This window comes from Acinonyx jubatus, chromosome E2 (assembly GCF_027475565.1).
Source record: "Acinonyx jubatus isolate Ajub_Pintada_27869175 chromosome E2, VMU_Ajub_asm_v1.0, whole genome shotgun sequence".
NCBI lineage: Eukaryota > Metazoa > Chordata > Mammalia > Carnivora > Felidae > Acinonyx > Acinonyx jubatus.
This window is the reverse complement of record NC_069396.1, coordinates 53,497,714-53,517,970: the sequence shown is the minus strand read 5'-3', so window position 1 is coordinate 53,517,970 and position 20,257 is coordinate 53,497,714. Positions and strand designations below refer to the sequence as shown.

The 20,257-nt window shown below is 58.4% G+C and overlaps 3 protein-coding genes across 5 annotated transcripts in view; 1 reads left to right on the top strand and 2 right to left on the bottom strand.

Moving 5' to 3' along the window:
- Nucleotides 1-472: 472 nt before the first annotated feature.
- Nucleotides 473-7,352, bottom strand: EMC10 (ER membrane protein complex subunit 10). Of its 2 annotated transcripts, XM_027037184.2 has the most exons (8): nucleotides 7,160-7,352; nucleotides 5,932-6,004; nucleotides 4,903-5,012; nucleotides 3,877-3,981; nucleotides 3,357-3,538; nucleotides 2,912-3,005; nucleotides 1,902-1,988; nucleotides 473-1,685 (listed from the first exon to the last, which is right to left on the bottom strand). In XM_027037184.2, exons 1-7 carry the CDS (start codon nucleotides 7,271-7,273, stop codon nucleotides 1,902-1,904), a joined length of 765 nt encoding a protein of 254 aa, XP_026892985.2. In that variant the 5' UTR covers nucleotides 7,274-7,352; the 3' UTR covers nucleotides 473-1,685. The 2 variants fall into 2 exon arrangements, with proteins under 2 accessions (XP_026892985.2, XP_026892984.1); XM_027037183.2 differs by lacking the exon at nucleotides 1,902-1,988.
- Nucleotides 7,353-7,460: 108 nt separating this feature from the next.
- Nucleotides 7,461-13,079, top strand: GARIN5A (golgi associated RAB2 interactor 5A). Of its 2 annotated transcripts, none has more exons than XM_027037196.2 (5): nucleotides 7,461-7,654; nucleotides 7,761-7,960; nucleotides 8,310-8,440; nucleotides 11,545-11,824; nucleotides 12,425-13,079. In XM_027037196.2, exons 1-5 carry the CDS (start codon nucleotides 7,582-7,584, stop codon nucleotides 12,479-12,481), a joined length of 741 nt encoding a protein of 246 aa, XP_026892997.1. In that variant the 5' UTR covers nucleotides 7,461-7,581; the 3' UTR covers nucleotides 12,482-13,079. The 2 variants fall into 2 exon arrangements, with proteins under 2 accessions (XP_026892997.1, XP_026892998.1); XM_027037197.2 differs by having other exon boundaries at nucleotides 7,468-7,654; nucleotides 7,842-7,960; nucleotides 12,425-12,669.
- Nucleotides 13,068-20,257, bottom strand: part of MYBPC2 (myosin binding protein C2) — a 25,389-nt gene continuing 18,199 nt past the window's right edge. The window contains exons 21-28 of the mRNA XM_027037026.2: nucleotides 19,621-19,788; nucleotides 19,352-19,440; nucleotides 19,064-19,259; nucleotides 18,702-18,841; nucleotides 17,606-17,765; nucleotides 17,299-17,435; nucleotides 14,585-14,771; nucleotides 13,068-13,227 (exon numbers count right to left, since the gene is read on the bottom strand). Of these exons, the coding sequence (XP_026892827.1) occupies nucleotides 13,217-13,227; nucleotides 14,585-14,771; nucleotides 17,299-17,435; nucleotides 17,606-17,765; nucleotides 18,702-18,841; nucleotides 19,064-19,259; nucleotides 19,352-19,440; nucleotides 19,621-19,788 (1,088 nt within the window). The 3' untranslated portion in view covers nucleotides 13,068-13,216. The remainder of the gene's footprint in view (nucleotides 13,228-14,584; nucleotides 14,772-17,298; nucleotides 17,436-17,605; nucleotides 17,766-18,701; nucleotides 18,842-19,063; nucleotides 19,260-19,351; nucleotides 19,441-19,620; nucleotides 19,789-20,257) is intronic.

The following is a 20,257-nucleotide window of genomic DNA, read 5'->3' as shown; positions in this document are numbered from 1 at the left end:
CTGTGTCTCCCTCTCTCTCTCTGCCCTTCCCCCACTCATGCTCTGTCTCTCTCTCAAAAATAAACGTACATTAAAAAAATTTTTTTTTATATATTAAAAGCCACAAAAGGGGCACCTGGGTAGCTCAGTCGGTTAAGCGTCAGACCTCAGCTCAGGCCATGACCTCGTGGCTCGTGAGTCTGAGCCCCACATTGGGCTCTCTGTCGTCAGACATTTTTTTAGTGTTTTTAAATAAACATCTCTCTCTGCCCCTACCCCTGCTCTCTCTCAAACATAAATAAACATTTAAAAAAAATCTTTTTTAAAAAGAGCATTTGGGGGGAACAACTGCCCACCACACCCCTTTTATGTCGTTTCGCCAGTAGAGCCACACGAGTGCGTCCCCTTTTCATAAAAGTGTCTCCGATCTGCCGTAGAGATTCCACTTTTAGTTCTGAGTCCCCGGGAAAAGAATTCAAACTCACCAAAGAGGGCCTGGATAACACTGCTATTTATTAACCACACTGAGCAGGAAGCTACATGTGGAACATTTGGGAAACAGTTTAACCAACAGCCATACGACACCGTGGAGCGTTGCACAGCCATTACGGCGGCCCCGCGAGCCATTTGTGTGTGTTTCTGAATAATAACGTACAGTGAACGGCGGAAATTCAGTAAAGCCTGGGCACTGGGATTTCCTTGGGACCAAATTGACGGTTGCATTCGGCTGCTGAGTTGTTTTTTACTCTGATGTATTTCAATATACTTTTGAATGTTTTTAAACAGGCAAAGGGAGGGGGTGATCAATAGCAAAGCCAGGCAGTGGCCTCCCAGTGCGCAGACAGGGAAGACATTCCGGACAGGGAAACGGGTTCTATTTACATCATCCGGCCCTCGACTCTACTAAGTATTAGTTTTGTTTTCACTTCTAACATAATTTCTTCATGCCCCAAAGCTTCCGAAGGCCTGGCATCCTGACAAAGCAGCCTAAACTGCTCAGGGCCATGGGCAGATAAAGGCCGGGGAAGGATCCCAAGGTGGGGCTGCTGGGAGGAACGGAGCCTGGGGGGGGGGTGTGTGGGGAGGGGGACCCCTGGCCAGCCCACACCTGCTCTGCGCCAGGCCCCTCAGGGCAGACAGGTGGGAAGCACATGGCCCAATCCAGTGTCAGACAAGTTAGGGGGACCATCTAGCCCGGCCTGGGACAGGCAGGACGAGAAGACTACGAACAAAGGCACAGAGGCTGGAGAGAACTCGGCATGTTCCCAAACTGTGAGGCTCGGGGCGGAAACGGGGGGACAAACACAAGGTCAGAGCTGGCCCAGAAGCTCAAGCTCCACGCTGTGGGCACGGGAAGCCTTTGCGGCAGCAGAGGGGCCACAGGGGAAGGCGGAGTGCACCAGAAGGTAGCCTCCAGCCGCAGAAACAGCAAGGACCAGAGGGAAAGGACTCCTGGGGAGGGGACGTCCTCCCATCCTCACGGGACGGACACGGGACGGGCTGGCAAATCCTTCTTCAGACAACCAAGGACACGGGCACTCTGGGCAAGAAGGGAGTTGCCTGGATGACAGAGGACCAGGGTGCTGACAGGCCCCTCAGCGGCCACTGCCCCCACCACCACCCCCGCCGCCGCCCCCTCCCTGGCCCCCGGCGTCCGGCGCTCCTGACATCATGAGGAACAGGACGACGGGAATGATGTACATCCACTGTGGGCCAGAAAGGATGACAGACAGACAGACAGAGACACAGAAACAAGAGAATTGAATATGAGCAGCGTTCCCCCAGGGCAGGGAAGGTGGGGGCGCCGGCGTGAGGGGAGGCCACGTGAGGGAAGGGGGCCCAGGTCCCCTACATCACTACAGGTTGGGGGAGGGCAGGTGGGGTGCAGGGAGGGTGGAGGCGGGAGGGGGCTCAGTCCTCACTCAGGCCTCCTGCGGCGGCGGCGTGGGCCCCGGGGCGGCAGGACGCAGGGCTGTGAGCAACACGGCCCCCCCGAGGATGAGGTGCCACTGGGGAGGGAGGGGGTACAGGTCAGGGCTAGGGGTGGCCATGGGGTCCTGTGGCCACTGGGGAGAGCAGAGCTGGGGCAGCGGGCCCTCGGCCTCTCTGTGCCTCAGTTTCCCCGCAGTTCAGCTGTCAGGCTGCCCTGAGGTCAGGAGCTACTGGCAAACTAACGGAGGCCCCCCCACCGGCACCCCATCCAGGGCGGTAGGGCTTGGCATCCCCACCCACAGTGGCCTCCGCCGTCCCCCGCCCTGGCCTTGTGGGACGAGCCTTCCGCCCTCGGTGCCCCCAGTTCCTCCCACCCGCCCCAGCCCGGCAGCACAAGCCGGGTGGGTCCCTCTCCAGCTCCAGACCAGCCTCCTGCACACCAACACCCATAGCCCTGCCTCCCTGAAGTGCCCCTTCGCAAAGCCGCTGGCGTCCCAGCACCCACCTTCTCTTTTCCCAATCTTCCCGTTCCACTGAAATCCCTGCCTCCCACCCTGTTAACACCGGCCCGGCTCAGGCCTCGTCCCAGGCTCCTCCCAGAACAGACCCCGGCCTGGCCACAGCCCTCTGCACTGCACTTCCTGCAGACGGGCCTCTCTCTGCTCCAGACCAGCACCGCACCTGCCCCCAGCTTGAGGGGCCATCCCTGCTTCCCAGCACTGCCGGGCTCTGGGCCGGCCCATCTGCGGAGACCGATGTCCCGTGACCGCTGCCTCGAGCAGACACAGGCAGAGGCAGGGCGCACGGCTCCACGGTCCTCACCTGGTCCGTCCGGGCCTTGGGCTCAGCCCGGGTGCCAGGGGGACATGCCCAGAGGAGACAAGCAAGCCCCGCGCACAGGAGGCCTGGAGAATGAGGAACAGGCCAAGGGCCACAGGGGAGAGAAGGGCAGAGGGGGACTCAGGATGGGAGGGAGAGGGGCAGGCAGAGCTCCACTCACATATTTGGCGAAAAAGGACTTCTGTTCCTGGGGGTTCTTGGCCTTCTGGGCCTGTTCCATCTCCAGGCGCTCAATGAAGGCAGCTGTCTCAGGACTAGGGGCGGGCCAAGGAGGAGACAGGGTAAGGGGCTGGGCTCAGCCAACAAGGACACCGGCAGCAAAGGCGGCAGGACGGAGACAATGCTGTCCATGCCGTGCCCTGCACCAGTACCCTGCGCACCCACACCCTGGGGCACCCACACCCTGGGGCACCACATCCTGGAGCACCCACACCCTGGAGCACCCGCACCCTGGGGTACCCACACTGTGGGGCACCCACACCCTGGAGCACCATATCCTAGAGCACCGGGACCCTGGACCACTCGCACACTGGGGCACCCACACCCTGGAGCAACTGTACCCTGGGGCACCACACCCTGGGGCACCCACACCCTGCCGTCCTCACCCTGGGGCGGTGGCTGGTGGCTGTAGCTGCACAGAAGTGTTAAACAGCTCCAGATCCACATCTTCTACTTCGTGGCCCCTGCAGCCCCCGGGGTGTGTCACCACCGACACACCCACCACGTTGCCAGCCACATCCACGTGCAGCGTCAGCTGGTCCGACAGGTGCGACTCCACCAGGGAGCACTAGGGGGGGCAGGGAGGGGAGGGTCGCCACCAGACCTTGCCAGCGCCAAGACCCCCGAGCCTCCAGCCCCTCTCACGGGGCCCAGAAAGATCTTTCAAAACCCTTCGTGGTTCCCTCCACCCTCGGGCACAAGCCCAAGCGTGACAACTTCCCTACTGGGCCCTGTGCTGCCCCATCAAAGCGCCCACCACCTGGACTGTCCCCCTCCAGCCCAGGAGACCCTTGAGAGCAAGGCCAGGCCTGAGTCTTCCCTGTCCATAAATGCTGGGGCAACAAATGGTGGAAGCCAGGCTGGGGCAAGTGGGAGGAGTGAGGATGGTCCTCATCACTGACTCACCGCGGGGACAAAGGAGGAGACGTAGCCACCGGCTTCTGGGCCATCAGGGGCCCCAGGGCGCTGAGGGACCCGGACACGGTACAAGCCATTCAAGGCCGCCACATCCTGCAGGGCAGAGGAGGGTGGCAGTGAGAGGGACAGCACCTGGCCCCAGCCAGGCCTGGACTGCCATTGGGCCCGGGGGACCCTTCTCCAGTCTCGCTCAGCCAGCACTCCCCAATCCCTGACCCAGGACTCGTCCCAGTGGGGTGGCCCTGCTGGTGGGTGAGACCAGGAGCCACTGGGCGCTCCACCTGCGGGAGAAACCACGTCAAGGGGAGTAGAGCCCAGCCCACTGATGGAGTGAGTCCCAAGGACACTCTTCCCACACCTGGATCCAGCTGCACCTTGGCCCACCCCTTATGTGGACTCCCCAACCGCACGAGCAAGAAAGTCTCTTGGGAGGCAACTGCGACAAAGAATCACGTGGGCGCCATACAGGAAGGCTGGCGGCGGTGCACCATCTCCCACAGGGAGGGCACGTGCCTGCCCAGAATGAAACCTGCCGTCCCCAGCCTCCCTTGCAACTGCACCTGGCCAAAGGGACAGAATGGAAGCGGACCGTGGCAGCTTTTGTGAGCTTTCCCTAAAAGACGGCTGTTCCCTCTGCCCCCCACCCCCACCCTCTTCTCTTTCTCTGGCCTGCTGCACCTCCCTGCCCCATCTCTAGGGAGGACTGAGCCAGGTCTGGAAGGAGCCCGGCCCTCAAGGAGGCCATGGAGCAGGCTACGGCAGAAATCACATTCTTGCGTTAACCTTCGGTTCTTACAGGAATCTCTTTCTCCTCCCAAGCAAAACTCCTCCTAGCTGACTGCAAAGCGTCTTGGTTGAATCTGGAAAGGCGAGAGGAGCTAACTATATTAAACTTGGGGGAAGAGGATGTACTGGGTACAAGGAATGGTCCGGGCAGAGGCCCTGCAGCACGTGTCTCGTGCTCCAAGGCACACGTCCCCCGTATCCCAGCAGAGCCCCAGGTCCCCTCCTCACCCGGAGCCGGCCCCGCTCCTCCTCATTGAGCTGCCGCTGTGACAGGGACAAAGTGCCATCCTGCTGGTTCCAGAGCAGTGAGCCCCGCTTCCGAAAGTGGGCACTGTCATCTGTGGGGAGTCAGGGCTTAGCGACCGCTTCAACCTTCAATCCTCGCAGTGACCAGGTTGCTTCTCCCTCCTGAGCGCCCCGCCCCCATCTTCCCACCTGCAACGTGGGGACACCCCCCACCAAGTCCTGCTCTCCTATCTCACAGGGCAGTCCACAGCAGACGTCTGAACACAACAGCTCCTAAGCCCTGCCTCTGCCTTGCCGGGCAGTCACCTGATCTCTCTGAGCCTCAGTTCTTTCACTATAAAATAGAGGGGCTTCCAACCGTTAGGCCATGTCAGAATCCGTGGGGCTTTTCCGGGCAGATGCCAGGGACCGAGTCAGGAGGAGTGCAGAGGGTCCCAGCTTCAGTGTTTCAAACAAGTGCTCCAGAGTTTGGGACCTCAGACCTCCGGGCCGCACTGACATCTGTGCTCTGGGAATCTGAATGCCTGAATCCCAGTAGTTTAAGCTGGGCTGCAGAGCAGGTCCTGGCTCTGCCATTCACTTACAAAAGGACCTTATGCGATGCCCCTTTGAACCTCAGTTTCCCCTTCTGGAAAACGGGGCTATCCCTAACACCCGCCGCGTTGCATGACTGCTGAGAGCACTTTTGAGTGAATACATGCAGAACATCTAGCCACGAATGCAGGGCACAAGGTGACTGGTCTGAAAAGTCTTCTCTGAGGTTATTACCGCTGCACTGGCCTTTTCTGAAACTAGGATTTATTTTACAGGTGAGGGAGTATCCAAAGGTAGAGTTCTTACTCTCTCGTGCCCTCCCTGCCCCAACCTCCCCCAGAATAACCCAAACACACTCCTAGGGGCAAAGCTAGTAGTAAATGGATGGCATGTCTCGCACTGGGTGGCACCAGACCCACGTTGTTGACTTCACCGGGCACCAGGTAAGTGCCGAGACAAGGAACGTTCTAGACTCACCGATCTCAAACGAGTGCTCCAGCAGCAGCCCCACGGTGCCACAGCTCTCACCCTCTCGACCTTCTGCCCCCGCCTGCAGGTGAGAGAGAGGTCCCCCGGTGAGGACAATCAGAGCCCTCAGCAGGGCAAGACCACGGACCCCGGGACAGATGCAGGCTGAGGAAGGAACCTTATTTTCATACTCTTTTCCAAACATTGACACTTGTCCACGATTCCACCGGGAACCGCCCCTTTCATGAAAATTCATGATCTGGACCGTCCCCAGAAAACTAGAGCCTGCAAACAAGCGTAACCTTGCTTCTAAGGCAACTATCTCCAGGTCACTTTCACACCTAGCATCATAAACATTCATGAGTTAAAGGATACCTGCGCTTCCTTCCCAACCTAATATTCAAGTGGCCCCTTTTTTGCCTTTAACAGCCACAATAGCCACCATGCCTCCGGAATTCTGACCCTTATCAAGTACATACAAGAGACCACGCCCTCTGGGGGGTGCCTGGCTGGCTCAGGGGATTAAGCCCTGGGGCTTCAGCTCGGGTCCCGATCTCCTGGTTTGTGAGTTCCAGCCCCACATCCGGCTGGCGCTGATAGCTCGCTTCAGATCTTCTGTCTCCTCTCTCTCTGCACCTCCCGTGCTCGTTGTCTCTCTCTTTCGAAATAAATAAACTTAAAAAAAAAAAATTCCACGCCATCCATTCCTCTAAGTTCAAATGTCTCCTACCTCGCATCCCCCACCTTAGGCCCTTGCACCTACGCAGCCCTCACACCTTCGCAAACCCGTGTCCAGATTTTAATCCTGGAACTCAAGATCCCGCCCTTCTTATGCATATTCAGGAACAGAACTCCTGTCCAATCACTCCAGAGCCCTTCTAACGGTTTCGTTTTAGCCGCCCCTATGTCTGATTCGCCAAGATTCCACCCGAGCCACACCTCCTCCTGCATATTTAAGACTGCGGATCCCTAGTGTTGTTGGGCGTTAACTTGAGGTTCTGGCCCCAACGGCGTATCCTCGTTTTCAAACCACCCAAAGTCCAGGCACCAAGAGTCCATCCGAGGCCCGCCCACTCGTGTATGTTCACGAGTTAGAGCCTTCCTAACTATACTCTCACTTTCACCTCTTCCTCTCTCCTGGCCCTGCAATGCCTCGTTCCCACCTTACCCGATGTAAACACCCGAGACCCAGGATTTCCGTCAGCCCCGCTCCCCGTCAGAGTTAATGAGCACTCACCCCCCGCAGAGCGGTCCCGGACCGGCAGCCGCTGCCCCGCGCGCGACTGGGGGCTGCTGCCGCCATCAGCAGGAGCAGGAGCAGCCGAGTAGCCACAGCGCCGGCCGCCGCCATTTTCACCCCTTCCCACCAGGCCAGGGGCGGGAGTGAGCCCGGCGCCTCAGAGCACGCCTCCCATGCGCCTGCGCCAGTTCCTTGCGCCTGCGCACTAGCGCCCGCCACGGGCGTCTGACGTCACAGAGTGGCTGCAGCCAAGCCCAGATCTAGGCACCTCCCCGGTCTCTAGGCACCGCCCCCTAGAATGACGTCACAAACTGGCGTCTCTTTGGTGAGTTCAAGCCGGGTCCGCCGCGTTGTGACGTGATAGAGTCCGCGGCCCCACCCGTCCGTTTTCTCCGCAGGCACCTGCCTTCGCTCTCCTCATGGGGCGGGGCGTTGCGATGATGAGGGGGCACCAGACTAACCCGGCCCCGGGTGGAGCAGGTGGGATGACAGGTGAGAGGCGGAGCCGGGCCTGGCAGGGTTGGACCAGGTGAGGGAACCCCGTGAGGGAGGGGGCCGGTGACGCGCAGACTGATAGCCCCGATTCCCCTACCCTCAGAGCGCGGCTTCCTTGGGCCCTTCCAGATGGGGGGCCCAGGCCCAGCCTCCTGGACTAGACCCCCGAACTTCGCCCATCTAGAATGCCCCCTGGTTCCAGCCTTTCCCACGGGCCGGCCCGGACGGCTGCAGCGCCACCTCCTGAGCGGCGAGTTCGATCAGCTGCGAGACTTCCCCATCTTTGAGAGCAACTTTGTGCAGGTGTGGAGCCCCAGAACCCCTGACACCGAGCCTGGGCTTGAGGCCTGACCTCCTGACTTCAGGAGCCCCTGCTCTGCCTACTTCCGACCACGCTCCCATAACATTTATCTCCTGGAATTCCGGACCAACCCCACCCCCCAGACCTCTAGACCTTTAGCTTCTTTATGAACCCTGGCCTCTGATTCCCTTGGTTCCGTTTCCCTGACTTAACACCCAGATGACTCTTGACCCCTGACCCCGGGATATCTGACCCCGGACTTGGTGTTTAATAGACTTGGTTCATGACCCTTAACCCCACCAATCCTACCTTCCATCTATCTGGCTTCTAACCTCTAACCCCTGGCCCCAGGTGACCCGGTTAGGAGAAGTCGCCAACAAGGTCACCATGGGGGTGGCAGCCTCCAGTCCAGCCCTGGAACTCCCAGACCTGTTGCTGCTGGCCGGCCCTGCCAAGGATAACGGACACCTGCAGCTCTTTGGGTGACTGTCCCCATCCCAGACTGGACCTCCGCCTTCCCCAGCTTTGGGCATCCTGGGCCCCCTGCAGCACCTCCTGTCACACAGATGACTCCCAGGGCGAGGCGTCTTGGATGGCTGCCAGTCCTCTGTGGGTGGCCATACACTCAGGAGAACAAGGGCAGGGTGATACACAGGGACCGGAAATCAGAGATAGAGGGACAAGAGAGGGACAGCCCTCAGCCCCACGCTGGCAAGGATCAGAAGAATAACCGTTTATGTTGTGCCTACCGTATGCCAGGTGCCCCCTAGGCCATGCACATAATCTCATCTCTGGCCTACTCTTAATATGATGGGGCCCCTTAGCCCCATCCTTTGAGGCTCAGAGACCCACAGTGGGTCAGGGGTTGGTTGGGATTGGAATCTCTGGCCTCCTCATCATTACCGACCTCATGATTCTTTTTCTTTTCATGTTTCTTTATTCTGAGAGACAGAGAACAAGCAGGGGAGGGGCAAAGAGAGAGGAGAGAATCCCAAGCAGGCCTGACATGGAGCTCGATCTCACAAGTCGTGAGATCATGACCTGAGCCAAAATCAAGAGTCGGCCACTTAACCGACTGAGCCACCCGAGTGCCCCAATGACCTCATGATTCTTGGGCTCCAGTGCCACACTAAGCACCACCCCTTCAGGTCTTTCTTTTTTCATTGAAAAAGTAACGCAAACACACTCCGAAGTACAAAACATACACAGCACAAAATAACACCTTTCTCCTATCCTCGGCTCCTGCCTCCAACTCCGGCTGCAATAACAAAACTCTTCCATACGTGTAGTATATTTACAGAAACAATGTGCCAATGGCTTTCACTTTTCTGACCACATCTCAACAGTTAAAAGAAAGGGAGGGAGGGAAGGAAGGGAGAGAGAAAGGGGACACACACACACACGAGTCCACAGTCCTTTATCTACCATTCTGATATCTAAAAAAAAGTCTGCAGCCCACTTGGTGGTAGAATCAGATTCTGACCTACACTAAATGGAGGCTCCCTGCAGCCTTTATTTATCCCCCCCTGTAGAAGCTGAGAACACTTCACAAAGCAGCATGCTGATGCCATACGGAGCGCGGGGCATATTCTTGCTCCTTCTCAGTGCTGTGCATCCCACCAATGAACCTCACTGCTCGCTGAGGCATGACCCGCAGTGGGGGGAACTTAGGATGGTGCCGAGGGGTGCTTGGACCCCCATCATCTCCTTCAACACCCCCCCCAAATAAACACACCATCAGGATAAAAACACCGAGCTTGCTCTGAGAATGAAGCATCGAGACTCAGTCAGCCCCTAGTCCCTCACTTCTAACCTGTCGTGGGCCAGTCTTGACAAGCACCCCTCGGTGCTCACCCCTCCTTTAAAAACCCGCAGGTGCGTGCCACATGCCGCTCTTGCACGCTGCGCCCTCCCCCACCGGCCCCGTATCAATATTCATTTCATGTCAACGGAAGCGCAACCAGCAGGCCCTTTTCTGGACACACACGAGTAAATGCTCTGCCCCCTTACACCCCACTTGCATCTAGTGCTGTTACCGTATGGCAAGGAATGTCCTCGAATGAATGCCTGCCTCCCTGGGTTCATATCCTGGCTTCACCTCTTCGCCACTGGCTCTGGCCAAGTGCCCTACTTGTCTGTGCCTCGGTTTCCCCATCTGGAACATGGGGATAAGAGGAGAGCCCACCTTGCAGGGCTGTCAGGGGATACGCTGAGTAAAGGGCCATGAAGTGCTTGGGACAGCCCCTGGCCCAGGGTGAGCACCTTGTAAACATAAACTGTTATTCTTCCACTTGGGGAATGTAGTAACAGATCGAGCCGCCTACTGAGGGACACTGATGTTGCGGCTGGTGTCTGGGGGTTACAGCCAGTGTGGTCTGCAGAGGGCATCCAGGCGCACGGTTGTGAGGGTGTCTGTAAGATAGGTTCCTAGAGGTAGCATGGCCGGGCCAGAGTGGGGGGTGTGGCTACCCAGTGTGGTGGTTAAGAACACAGAGAAGACTTGGGTTCAAATCCCCGCGGTGTGACCTGGGCCAAATTATCCACCTTCTCGACAAGCATCCATTGAACACCTACCACGGATGTGAGCTGGTGGAAGGGCGGGGGCAGGGGGTGGGAGGGATGGGGAGCAGCTGTGAACAAAATGGGACCAACGTCTCTGCCTTCAAGCTCACCTCCTACCCGGAAGGCAGACAGAATCAGTGGGGTGAGGTCTGTGCGGACGTATCAGAGGGGGTGGGGGATAGGGAGGTCTGCAAGGGCCGACATGGCCACACAGAAGCCTCAGGTTGTAAACAGATCTTCTCCCTGAGAAGATGCTTTTGAGAAAGACATGAGAGAGATTAAGGGGCCAAGCCAACGGGGTGGCAGGGGGAGGTAGGAGCAGGGCTGTTGCTGGGGCTGAGTGAGCGAGGGGAGTGAGCAGAGAGGGAACAGAGGCGACAGATCCTGCGGGGGGCCTGGTGGTCAAGGTGAGGACTTGGCCTTTTCACCGAGCCACCGGAGGGACGGGACACTCAGGTGCTGATGGGCGCCCTCTGGCGGCCGCGTGGGACAGAGCGCGGCGAAGGCTGAGCCCGCGGCCCAGGCGGGAGAATCGGGTGACGGGGCCCGCTGGTCGCGGAAGGAGTTAGAAGCGGTGGGTTCGGGGATACGTTTGAACGGTGGAGCCGCCAGGATTTGGTGGCAGGATTGGATGAGGATGTGAGAGCGAAAGTTGGGCGAGGGACAACTCCATGATTTCTGACCGAGCAAATGGGAGATGTAGTTAAGGTGGGGAAGACGAAGGGGAGCAGGTTAGGGTTGGGGAGAAGGTCAGGAATGTGGTTGATGGACCTGTTGTGTCCGTTGTCATTCTCACATCCAACGGGTTTCAAGAGGGCAGCTGTCTGTTAGAAGGACCAGCGGGAGACACAAAGGTGCTTTGGGGGTGGATAAAAGTCGAAAGGCAGAGAAAATGAAAAAGGCCTCTTTCTGGGCGGAGAGGGGGGCGCTGGGGTGGGCGGCCCCGACCCTGTAGGCGCCCGGGACCGCAAGGCTGTGAGCCAGGGAGGGTCGGCACCTGAGGTCGCCCCTTCCTCCCTCCCAGGCTGATCCCCCTGCAGTTCGTCCAGCTCTTCGTCCACGACGAAAGCCGCTGGCAACTCAAGGTCAAGTTCCGCACAGGTCGCGCCTTCTACCTGCAGCTGCGGGCCCCACCCGAGACCCGAGACCGCGAGTTCGGCCAGTGGGTGCGGCTGCTCTACCGCCTGCGCTTCCATTCGGCCCAGGGAGCCGTGCCCTTCACGCAGGAGTACCCGACGCTAGAGGAAGGCGAGGAGGAGGACGACGACGACGAGGACGAGGATGAGCTGATAGAGCGGGAGGCGGTGCGGGGGAGGGGCAGGGGGTGGGCGGGACTGGGGCTGGGTTTCGGGTCGGAGGGAGGAGGCAGCCGGGTAATTTGGACTAGTCTGAAGGACAGGCTGGGGACCTAGGCTCCTGAGTGTGAGGGGGGACCTGGGGGCCTGGATGCCTGTGTTGAGAGTGGCAGGAAGGCCCAGACTCCTGAGTCCTGAAAGGGTATGAAATCTGGGTGCAGAGACCGCAGGTTCTCAAGGCAGGGCAGGGTCTGCAGGGCCTTGGGTCCACGAGCCCCTTGGCTACACAGTTTCCTAATCGGGCACCCCAGCCCCCAGCGTCTCTCCCCTTGACCTGCTGCGGTGGAATATGGGACGGAACACCTGGGCCCTGAAGGGCTGGGGTGGGCCAGGCTGGATGCCCAGTTCCCTGTAAGGCCAGGGGGAGGGGAAGGGCCCCCGTCCTTGAAGAAGGGGGCATTGAAACCCGTGGGGTCTCTTCCTCTGGAGACACCCCACTCCCCCCACCTTCCAGATAAGCACCGAGCCCCCCACCCACGCACCCACCCCAAACTGCCGGTACATCCGCAGGTCAAGGCCTCTGAGACACTCTCTCTCTCTCATACCCAGCTTCAAGCCATGGAAGCCAAACTTGACCCACAGACCTCTGAACTCTGGGGACTCTGATTCCTCCACTAGGCTTTGAGGTTACCAAAGGACCAGAGATCAAAGTACCCTACATCAGGGCCAGAAAGATGAATTATTAAAGTTAATAAAGATCGGCCACTTAAGAACCAACAACCAGGTCATGAGCAGTTTTGCCATCGTCACCGATCCAACGTGGCTGCCTTACAGGGTAGCTTTTCCAGTATGGCTGCCTCAGCACGGTGCTCGGCTCGGCGTGTGGCTCCTGGGGCCACCTCGAGACCTAGTGCCCACCATTCCGTCCGTCATGGCTACCTCGCCAGAGTAGCCTTCCCCATCTGGCCTTTGGTTCCTCTTTAACTCACTGTAGCTGCCACTGCAGGGCCAGCCTGCCTCCCCACGCCCCCTCCCCAGCAGCTAGTCCGAGGGGGCCGCCTCCACGGGGGTCTTGATCCACCTGTGACTTGTAATTGCCATAGCAACATGCTGGCGGCCCTGAAGTAGCCGTTCCAAGATGGCAGCCTCATCAGGGCTGCCTCATCACGGTTGCCATTCCAACCTGGTGTCCCGGTCACCCACCCCCAGGCGACTCACCCCCTACAGGAAGAGGGAGGCAGGGCTACGGATTCAAGAAGGACAGACACGTGCAGGTTGTAGACAAGACTATTATCTTCTCAGTGGTAATTCTGGGAAGGGAAACGGCATTCCGTTTCCTCCGATTAGGGAGGTCCATTAGGACTCAGCAGCCAATAATCTTGACAGGTGAAAGAGAGGGTCTCACTGTGGCACTGTGGGAAAACGAGAAAAGAGTGGGCAAGGAGGGCTGGGCTTCCCGAATGCGGGCGCCCACCCCCAGGCCCCTTTGCCTGCTGGCCTGGCTTGGCCACCAGGGGGAGCATCAAACCAGTGTCACCGTGCCTGTGGTGACTATAGCTCTGAACCCCAAACTGGAATGTTCTGATCAGGGATTTCTAAGCAGCTGCTGGTGACAAGTCGTCACGGAAATCGTAAAGCAGGGATGTTGCCGAGCTGACTCAATAATTCATAAAGGGGACAGCAAAACATCAGAAACTGGGTCAGTCTGGAAAAGCAGTGTTTCAGAATGACAGCCAGGAAGGTCCTGCAGGGGTGGTGTCGCTGAGCCCTTGTTAAAGGGTCTGCAGCCACTCCTGTCTGCTGGGCTGTCATCAGGGCCAGGGGGAGTCACAGCTGGGGAGGGACCCTGGGAGCCTGTATTAACATCAGCCACATCTGAGGGACTTGGGTAGCAGCCTCTCCAGGGAGCCTTGACTGGCAGATGTTTGATGGGCTGGAGCCCAAGGCAGAGGAGGCAAGGAAGAGCGTTCCAGCTAGAGGGAACAGCATGCGCAAAATCCCAGGAACAAGAGAAAGCACGGCCAGTCCGTCTAACTGCCAACAGCTTGGTGTGGCTGGAACAGTACTGAGGAAACTAGGGTTATGTGAGGCCAGAGAGGCGCATGGGGGAACAAGTACAGGACCGTGGACACCAGGCTGAGGGGCTGAGGGGCCACTGAGGAGGGCCCCGAGCAAGGGGCGGGGCAGGCCAACCCTGGATAGAGCGCCCGCTAGGGCCCCGTGGGAACTGGGCTGGAGGGAGAGATGGGAGGCCGGGAGGCCAGGGAGGAGGCTGAGCAAGAATTCCAGAGGAAGGGGTGAATGGAGCTGGGGCTGTGGGGGTGGGGAGGAGGGGCAGGAGGGACAGAGCTTGGAGAGGAGAGGCGTTTTTCTGGACACCCACAGCCCCCCGTCCTCTGCCAGTACCCGGGCTGTTTCTGACTCTCGCCCGCACAGCTCCCCACGGAGGCCCGGGCCTCAGGGCCTTGTGACAGTCTGCTAGCTCTTCCCCACCTCGTTCACTTCTCTGTCCTTCAGCAACTTTGGGAAACCCTCAGACGACTGCCCCGGCTGGGTCAGGTGCTCCCCGCCTCCACCCCTACAGTGCCCTGTGCTCCGTCCAGTCTGGCACATTCACCCTGCATCGCTCTCGTGGGGCCTGAGTGCAGATCCCCAGTCACACGGCCAGTGGCCCGGGGCCGACTCAGCTGCGATCTCACACGGCTCAGCGCGGGGCCTCCGGGTGCCGCTTGGGAGCGTGAATGAGGGCCGGGCAGGCAGGGGGCTCACCTCGGACTTCCAGCTTGCACTCGGCCAGGGCCTCCCCCAGCTCGTTGACAGCCCTACAGGAGTAAGTCCCCGCGTCGAAGGGGGACGGGCGGCGGATGTTCAGCGTCAGGACTCCCTGGTGGTTGGTCATCAGGAACTTGGGGTCTTCGCGGATTTCCATCTTGTTCTTCATCCAGACCACCTTCGGCTGTGGAGCGGAGCGGGGGAAGAGGCCAGCTTAGAGAAGGTCCCAGGGTGATGGCAAAGTGGGCTTCGGATTTTGACTGGATGACCTGGAACTAGTCGTCTCTCCTCTCGGACCCTCAGTCTCCTCTTCTGCGGGAGGCAGAGCTCCCTCTTAGTCGCGGCCCACAGGACGCTACACGATGTGGCCCCATTACTCTTCTGCCCTCACCTCCAGCCTCTCCCTGCCCCCTGCTCCATTCACTCTGGCCTCCTCGCTGTTCCTGACACAGACCAGACAGGCCACCGCAGGACCTTGGCACTGGCCGTTCCCTCTTCCAGTATTGTTCTTCCCTCCTCTTGCACCCAGCCAGCGCCTGCTAACTCTTCAGGTCTCAGCTCCCACGTCCCTCCTGGCCCCTAGGCCGCGGCAGGAACACCGGCTTTCCACTCGCAACTACCTGCACTTCTGTGCCACGCCTGCTGCCCTTTATAGTTCTTTAGCCATTTACATGACTTTGGATTCGTGTCGGTCTCCCCCGAACACCCAGGAACTTCTTGTCCAATTCCCTAGCACACAGCCTCTGAAAATGTGCATTGAAAGAATAAACAGACCGAATGGGTGAGCGATGTGAATAAGCAAACGGAGTGAATAAATGAACCGAGTAAATGAATGGATTGGTAGGTGAATAAATGAGCGGAATGAATGAATGAGTGGAGTTAGCGAATAAAGCGGGGCGATGGAGAAGGTGAACTCATGAGTCCATGACATGCCTGCAGGGGCTGAAGCGAAAGACTCGGAGTGAGACCAGAAGTTGGCAGACTTCATCTGTAAGGGGCCAGGCGGTCAGTACTTCAGGCTCTGCGGGCACCGTGATGTCCGTGGCCACAGACAGCGCACAGCCGTGTCCCGATAACATTTTATTTAGAGAAACCGGTGACGAGCGGGTGCGGCCCACAAGCCACCGTCAGCCAGCCCCCGGTCTAGGTGACTCCCTAGAGCTCAAGGTTGTGAGTGTCCACATCCCAACAGCAGTCGGGAAACTGGACAGGGCAGGGAGATGGCAGGGAGTCCAGAGGTTCAGACCTCCCCCTGACTCCCACCAAAGTTTTGTTTCTGTTTCCAAGGGAAGCCGGAGTGTGATGACCTGAGACTTGGGCTCTGATCAAAGGGGAGAGAGGCAGGAAGTGTGTTAAAAGGGAGCATATCCCTTGGGGCGCCTGGGTGGCGCAGTCGGTTAAGCGTCCGACTTCAGCCAGGTCACGATCTCGCGGTCCATGAGTTCGAACCCCGCGTCAGGCTCTGGGCTGATGGCTCGGAGCCTGGAGCCTGTTTCCGATTCTGTGTCTCCCTCTCTCTCTGCCCCTCCCACGTTCATGCTCTGTCTCTCTCTGTCCCAAAAATAAATAAAAAACGTTGAAAAAAAATTAAAAAAAAAAAGGGAGCATATCCCCACACGCACCCCAATGTTTACAGCAGCGCTATCGACAACAGCCAAATTATCGGAAGAGCCCAAATGTCCGTTGACGAGTGGATAAAGATATGGTTTATATACACAATGGAGTATTACTCGGTGATCAAAAAGAATGAAATGTGGCCATTTGCAACAACGTGGATGGAACCAGAATGGAACGCTAAGCGAAATAAGTCCGTCAGAGAAAGACAAATACCATGTGATTTCACTCATACGGGGAATTTAAGAAACAAAACAGATGAACATAGGGGAAGGGAAGGAAAAGTAAGATAAAAAGAGGGGGGCAAACCATAAGAGACTCTTAAAAACAGAGAACAGGTTGCTGGAGGCGAGGTGGGTGGGGGGATGGGCTAGATGGTGATGGGTTCAAGGCGGGGCGTGTGTTGGGGTGAGCACTGGCTGTTGTATGTAAGTGATGAATCACTAAGTTTTCCTGAAATCATTATTACACTATATGTTAACTAACTTGGACTTAAATAAAATAAAAAAAAAAAATACAGGGCGCCTGGGTGGCTCAGTCAGTTAAGCGTTCGATGCTTGATTTCAGATCAGGTCATGATCTCACAGTTTGTGAGTCTGAGCTCCACGCCGACGGTGCAGAGCCTGCTTGGGATTCTCTCCCTCCCCCTTGCTCTCTGCTCCTCCCCTGCTCTCTCTCAAAAAATAAAGAAAAGATTTTAAATAATAAAAAAGAAATAAACATTAAAAAAATAACAGCATAGGGGCGTCTGGGTGGCTCCGTCGGTTCAGCGTCCGACTTCAGCTCAGGTCATGATCTCCCGGTTCATGGGTTCGAGCCCCGCGTCGGGCTCTGGGCTGACAGCTCGGAGCCCGGAGCCTGTCTTAGATTCTGTGTCTCCCTCTCTCTCTGCCCCTCCCCCATTTACGGTCTGTCTCTCTCTCAAAAATAAATGTTAAAAAATTAAAAAATAATAATAACGGCATAAAAAAAGGCGAGCATATCCCATGCACAGAGGAGAGAGAAAGGAGCTGGTGTGCTTACATCTGGGTGAAAATTTCCCCCTAGGGTCTCTCTCTCTCTCTCACACACACACACACACACACACACGCACGCACCTTTGGGTGACCTCTGACCGCACAGTTGAGAGCCGCAGAGTAACCAGCCACGACCACGCGGTCTGGTAGAGGTGTCAGGAACTTGGGAGGTGTTCGGAAGTCATGCTCCTTGTACTCAAACGGTCTGAAGGTGAGACCTGGGGAAAGGGAGGTGAACCTGTAAGGTGACCAATCTAGACTGTCCCCCCGCCCCCCACCACCGACTGCCTCTCTACTGTCACCGGGTCTGGCGGTGGGGGAGGAGGAGTCAAGGTAGAAGCCCAGCCGAGAGAGGAGACCGGACCCCACGGAAGGGGGGCGGCGGTACCCGTCTTGAGGATCCGGGCCGTGTTCTTGGAGACACCAGGCGAGTCACTGAGCCCACAGATATTCTCGCTATAGACGCGGAAGTAATACTCGTTGCCCACGATGAGGTCAGACACGGTACAGGAGGTGTGCCGGTTGCGCTCGTAGACGGTGAACCACTCCTGGTGGGAGGCAGGGAGGGACCGGGAGTCGGAGGCAGGGACACAGGGACACAAGAAGGGCCGGGGGTGAGGACAGCGCATTTAAGGGTGCGTCCCGCTGAGATAACCGGCCATTCCCAGCAGTGCTGTTCACAAGGACCCAAAGGGGGCAACGGCCCAGCGGTCCATCGGCGGATGGATGGACACGGAAAATGTGGTAGATCCAAACCACGGAATGTCACTCGGCCACAAGAAGGAGCGAAGCGCGGACACACGCGCTACAATTGCGTGTGAACCTGGAAAACGTTACGCCGAGTCAAAAAAGCCGGACCCCGAAGGCTACATGTCGTACAGTCCCGTCTGTAGGAAATGCCCAGAATTGACAAGTCCATTAAAACAGGAAGCAGATTAGTGGTGGCCCGGGGCTGGGTGACAGGGTTTGGGGATGCCTGCTTAATGCGTGCTAGGTTTCCTCGGGGAACTCTTGGAACTAGATGTGGCGGTGACACAACAGTGGGAATGTACTCAACGCTTTAAAATGGTTCACGCTGGGGCACCTGAGCGGCTCGGTCGACTAAGCCTTGGACTTCCGCTCAGGTCACGATCTCAGGGCTCATGGGTTGGAGCCCTGGGTCGGGCGCTGTGCAAACAGCTCAGAGCCTGGAGCCTGCTCTGTGTCTCTCTCTGCCCCTCCCCGGCTCACGCTCCCTCGCTCTCGCTCTCTCTCTCTCAAAAATGAATGAACATGAAAAAAAGAAAAAAGAAAAGAAAGGAAACAACAACCTGTCCTGGTATTTCAGCCAAAAGGCTCCTCGCCTCCACCCCCCATCCCCACCCCACGCCAGCCCATTCTCTCAATCTCTCTGAGCCTCGGTTTCCCCAGCATCCGCCTTGTCCATCGCGCCAGGCTGCCTCCCCCACTTGCCCACCGCACCCCGGGCCCCTCTGCTCTCTCACCATGGTTTTCTTGTCGGCCTTCTGCACAAAATAGCCCGTGATCTCACTGTTCCCATTGTCTCTGGGCGGCTGCCACTCCACCAGCGCGTTGGTGCCCCACACCTCCTTCACCATCACGTTCTCCGGGGGCCCTGCCTTTTCTGCAAGGGGGGGGTGGTTGTTAGACGGCGGCCCAGACGCCCCTGAAAAGTCCAGCCCCTCACCTCTTCTCCCCGTCTCTCCCCACCTCTGCCACCTCACCTGGTCCCCGGATTCCGGCAGGCCTTTCCCCGCTCCCACGGCCCCGCCTTTTCGCCCCCTCCCCACCTCGCACCCTCTCTCCGGGGCCACAGCGCCTCCCCCTGCCCCAGCCGGCGGCGCACCCACGACCCGGATGTGGATGGTGGCCGTGTCCTTCATGTTCTCGATCTGCACGCTCAGCTCGTACTCCCCCGAGTCCGAGCGCGCCGCCTGGCGCACGAAGAACACGGTGTCGAAGTCGCTGGTGTGCACGTGCACGCGGGAGGTGTCCACGGGCGCCCCGCCCTTGGTCCACACCACCTGCGGCCGCGGCTTTCCCTGGGGGAGGGGGAGGAGCGCGGAGAGGTCGGCCTGGGTCTCGCACTGGCCCCTGACCTCCCCCCTCCCGGCCTGACCCCCGCTCGGCGCACCTGGAAAGGGATGACGAGGTTGAGCGGCTCCCCCACTTTGCGGATGTAAGTCTGGCGGAGATGGCGGGGCAGCCGGATCTTGGGTGGCTCTGAGGGCACGGGCACAGCAACGGGGGCTCAGTGTTAGGTCGGGGGACACTCGAGGGAGGGACAGAGAGACGGCATCGATGACGTTCTCAGGGGAGGCCCTGACGGTGACGGTGACGTGGCAAGGGCCGGCCAGACGACACCAACTTGGTCTTTACAGGAGGGCGGGGTCAGTCACTCACCTGCAATCTCCCGGATGGTGACCGGCTGAAACAGGGTGGCCGGCTGGCTGCGCCCCGCGATGTTGATCGCCACCACCCGGAACAGGATTTTCGCTCCTGTGGGGAGATTCTTGACCGTGAAGCCGCAGCGCTCCACGGGCTCCGTGTTAGCGGGGACCCAGTCCTCAGCTGCAAAAGAGAAGCAATGCTGGGGAAACTTCCTAGAAGCCCCGCCGGTCGTCCCTTCCCGTGCCTTGGGACCACGCAGTGAACAGCAGCATCTGACACTGATGAAGCACTTATTATGACCAGGTACCAAGGGTGGTCATAGGTGTTAGTTAGCTCGTTAATTCCTGCCTCTGTCCTATGTTATCCCCATTTTAGAGATGGGAGAAATCAAGGCTCAGAGGAGTAGGGGATGGGGGGGGCAGTTAGGGACAGCTCCTTGGATTTCCTCCCCCTTTAGATTCCATCTGGGGTCTGTGGCCAATCGGGTGAGCCAACGTTGGTCAGACCGACAATCACCAGGGTGAATGAAGTCTAACAAGAGTGGGTCCTGAAACATCAGGGTGGCACTCAGACGGATGTGAGAGGGGTGGGCAAGGGCGGGAGTGGGGTAAAGAGCGCTTTAAAGACAAAGAGGGAAGAAGCTGACAAG

Coding starts and splice junctions, on each gene's coding strand:
- GARIN5A (XM_027037196.2), top strand. CDS start 7,582: ATGGGGCGGGGCGTTGCGATGATGAGGGGGCACCAGACTAACCCGGCC. Junction 8,441..11,544: donor GGACACCTGCAGCTCTTTGG/GTGACTGTCCCC, acceptor CCTCCCTCCCAG/GCTGATCCCCCTGCAGTTCG. Junction 11,825..12,424: donor AGCTGATAGAGCGGGAGGCG/GTGCGGGGGAGG, acceptor TCTCATACCCAG/CTTCAAGCCATGGAAGCCAA.
- EMC10 (XM_027037183.2), bottom strand. CDS start 7,273: ATGGCGGCGGCCGGCGCTGTGGCTACTCGGCTGCTCCTGCTCCTGCTG. Junction 6,005..7,159: donor CCGGGACCGCTCTGCGGGGG/GTGAGTGCTCAT, acceptor TCTCACCTGCAG/GCGGGGGCAGAAGGTCGAGA. Junction 1,686..2,911: donor AGTCCTTTTTCGCCAAATAT/GTGAGTGGAGCT, acceptor TCTGGCCCACAG/TGGATGTACATCATTCCCGT.